We start from the raw sequence: 3945 nt of genomic DNA on the forward strand, positions 1-3945 counted from the left end.
CATGAGAAAGAAGGAAAGAAACGAAACAATTATTTCTATTTAATTAGTTGTTTAATTTGGACTCTAGGCTGAGAACCATAAAAGCCTTCAGAGCCTCCGTCGCTTTCTCAACTTATCTTCTCCTCCACAGTGAATGGGTGACGCATGCCGTGATCTAAAAATTCATGTGGGATTTCTGCACGCCTCTCCTTTTTTTAATTTTCTCTTTGAACTTATAAAGAGTTGGATGATCGAGAACTCATGCGCTTTGATGTGATATTGTCTCAGGCAGAAATGCCAGGGAACAGGGAACCATTATTGAACTCCAAGGTTTATTTCTTCGATGATTGTCCAGGATGCAAGCAAGACAGGAAGAAGGAAAGTAATCCAGGGATTCCCTACAAAGAGTTTTTCTATGTGTGGATAGTTACCCTCTGCACAGGTATATATGTATTTTTAAACTTGTACTTTTCCTTCCAGGAATTTGATGATCATATGCAGGAATTTTTCCTTCGTTCTAATCTCTATTTTTCCCTTTTCTGATTTCAGCTCTGCCAATATCATCATTGTTTCCCTTCTTGTACTTCATGGTAGGGTAAAGTTGTGTTACCTATGCCGTCGTTTTCTCTTCTATTTTTCAATGTCGACTCTCTCCTGCTGCATTTTGCTTCTTCATAGATAAGAGACTTGCATGTTGCAGAAAGAGAGGAAGATATTGGGTTCTACGCAGGTTTTGTTGGTGAGATTTACAGCAACAGTACAAGATGACTGATTTCTGCATTTTATTTGTTTAATAATGGACCATCATAATTCATAAGGAGTCTATTTTGTGTGTTGTTTCCTTTTTGTGAATTCAGGAGCTTCGTTTATGGTTGGAAGAGCATCTACTTCCATGTTATGGGGAATAGTTGCTGACAAATATGGAAGAAAACCAGTTATACTTATCAGCATCTTCTCTGTGTTAGTAGATTCAATCTTTCTGGTGTTGGTCTGGGAAACCAATATATTTCTGTTATTTATTTTCACATTATATTTTATTTATTGCCTTGTTTCTTCAGCGTCCTTTTCAACACACTCTTTGGTTTGAGTACAAGTTACTGGATGGCTATCAGTACAAGGTTACTACTTGGATTACTAAATGGTATAAGTGGACCAATAAAGGTAGGTGTTCATGTTGTATCCTTGAGTTCGCATAGATGAATTCATGCATATTGTGAATGACAAAAGCAAATACTGAACAATTTTTCAGGCTTATTCTGTGGAAGTTTGTAGAGAAGAGCATCAATCTCTTGGAGTATCTCTTGTAATTTTCTTTGTCGCTGATTCGTTTCAACATTGATTAAGTTTCTTTCGTGCGTCATTCAGAAAAATATAATTGCTCATGGGTGTTTCTTTTTTTCAGGTATCCACGGCATGGGGCATAGGCTTGATCATTGGCCCTGCTCTGGGAGGTTTTTTGGCTCAGGTGATAATTGTTCTATTTAACGACGTAGTAATAAGAATTGTGCCATGCATAACTTTCTTGCAAACCCTATCAAACAATAACCTTCTTGAAAAATTTATCAAATAGATTAACATTCTTTTCCCCATACTTAATCCACAAGTAGATGATGGAAGCCATCTTTCTTTCTAATTATTATGTCACTTGAGCTCTTTCATGGCTTGTGCTAACACTTCAAACTTTTGCTGTAGTCCTACTCTTTTGCAAGTACCACTGCTGAAATGGCAAAACTATAACTCAAATATGATCTTCTAGACTTAGCTTGCAAAAAGGTTTCAAATTATGCATGAACCGAAATCATTTATTCAGATTATTTTATCAAATTTTCTAACTTAAAATTAATGTTGTCTTTTACCTCATTATTTATACTTATGTTGTGATTTGGTTCTATGGTGTCAGCCTGCAGAAAAATATCCCAAAATATTCTCCCAAGGTTCTTTCTTTGCAAGGTATAAGCACTTGACCTTCATAACTCAAATTTCGTTTCCTTTAATTTTTGGACGTGATCAGTGTACAGTGTATTACAATATTTTGTAGGTTTCCTTACTGTTTGCCTTGTGCTCTTATTTCACTTCTTGCACTTGGAGTTTTTATAGCTTCTTTGTGGCTTCCAGTGAGTTTAACTTTTATTTAGTCCAAAATATATCAGCAGAAATATGTGTTTGTTTAAGATTAGCTAAACCGATGACTCCTTCAAATAATCGCATAGGAGACACTGCACAACCATGATCCGCAAACCATGGCGGATGTAGCAACTGAAGATGTAGAAACATCTATATGCAGCTCTGGCTTAAGAGGTGGACATGGTGAATTTGAGAAAAATGATGCTCCTTCAAAGAACTTACTCAAGAACTGGCCATTGATGTCATCGATCATTGTTTATTGTATTTTTTCTCTTCATGACATGGCTTACAGTGAGGTAATTGTTGTCCAAACAAAGGTTATAGATTCTTTCAAGTGTTGCCAACAACCTTCTTCAAGTTTTCTATATTTTAGTTCTTTTTCAGCACATATGACTTTTCTTGGTCGTAACTAATTCCACCACCCATTGCTAAACTATTGTTAGATATTCTCATTATGGGCCGTTAGTGATAAAAGCTATGGAGGACTGAGCTTTTCATCTCAAGATGTTGGTGTGGTGCTTGCAAGTTCAGGTGCCCAGTAAATTAGCACATTTCTTAGACTTACAGTCGATAATGCCTCAAAACATGATGGATATTATTTCAGGTTTTGGTCTTCTAATTTTCCAAGTTTTTCTTTATCCTCCAATTGAGAGGCTCCTCGGATCCATCAACTCGATTCGTGTGGCTGCAGTAACTATCACTTGCTCACATATTCCTTCATTCATTAGAGCCAAAAATCATCTTTCATCTATTCTTGATGCACACTATTTTCCAAAATGCAGGTTTTGTCTATGCCTTTGCTTGCCGCTTATCCATTTATGTCAAGTATATCAGGGCTTACACTCAAGGTCATCGTGAATTTCGCATCTTTGCTGAAGAATGTTCTTTCTATGATCATCATTACTAGCCTATTCCTTCTGCAAAACAACTCGGTGCCTCGAGAACAAAGAGGAGCTGCAAATGGGATATCTGTGACTGCAATGTCCCTTTTCAAAGCAATTGCTCCTGCAGCTGGGGGTGTCATATTTTCCTGGGCACAGAAACGCCAACATGCCATTTTATTTCCTGGTGATCAGATTGTTTTCTTCATTCTGAACCTGGTGGAATTGACAGGCCTCCTCCTATGCTTCAAGCCTTTCCTAACTCCTCCAAGATAAAATAGTACACATGAGTATTTGTAACCTCTTTTAAATTATTCATCCTTCTGTATGAAAGAAGGGTTATCATAAGAATCGTTCTCCATCCTCGTACAATCACTCATTTATATCCGTGTATGTTCACTTGTATGAGTGCGATGTGAATATAAACAATGAGAAAATCAATCAAAATTACTCCACAAATTGCATTTACAATCCGGACAGCCAAAGGACACTGACATGTGCCAGTAGAGTCAAGAGTCATGTTAAACTGTAAATCAAAGTTGAATATGTCAAATTTGCTTGAGTCAAATCAAGCCTCATCAAGGGTGATCCCGAGGTAAGTTGGGTTCACCCAGCCAATCGAGCCTAATAAGCTCAAATCTAGGTGAGTCAGATCAACCCCCAACCGAAGTTAGGCTTACCTCCAAACTAACTTCGGCTAGGTAACCTCACTCGGAAAGCTTAGCCCGAGATGACCTATTAGCATCCTCTACTCGACCACACCCGACCTCCATAGTTCAACTACCTCCAACCTCCTTAGTTCAACCACATCTGACCCTTTTAATTCATCCATGACATACCTCCTCAGTTAGGTCATGTTTGACCTCCTTCAACTTGACTATGCCCGACCTCCCTCAGCTCAGCCACGTCCGACCTCCTTCGGCTCTACCCCTTCCATATACCTCCGGATGTTGTTACTAGC

At 38.2% G+C, this 3945-nt stretch overlaps 1 protein-coding gene across 1 annotated transcript; it reads left to right on the plus strand.

Annotated features, from left to right (window-relative positions):
* The first annotated feature begins 210 nt into the window (after positions 1-210).
* Positions 211-3443, plus strand: LOC122027612 (probable peptide/nitrate transporter At3g43790). The gene is made up of 13 exons (XM_042586605.1): positions 211-421; positions 529-569; positions 658-718; positions 837-939; positions 1038-1140; positions 1229-1282; positions 1382-1444; positions 1880-1929; positions 2018-2093; positions 2190-2399; positions 2547-2634; positions 2708-2793; positions 2886-3443. The coding sequence occupies exons 1-13, from the start codon at positions 241-243 to the stop codon at positions 3258-3260; spliced, it is 1491 nt and encodes a 496-aa protein (XP_042442539.1). The 5' UTR covers positions 211-240; the 3' UTR covers positions 3261-3443.
* Positions 3444-3945: the final 502 nt, after the last annotated feature.

This window comes from Zingiber officinale, chromosome 10A, assembly GCF_018446385.1.
Source record: "Zingiber officinale cultivar Zhangliang chromosome 10A, Zo_v1.1, whole genome shotgun sequence".
Classification (NCBI taxonomy): domain Eukaryota; kingdom Viridiplantae; phylum Streptophyta; class Magnoliopsida; order Zingiberales; family Zingiberaceae; genus Zingiber; species Zingiber officinale.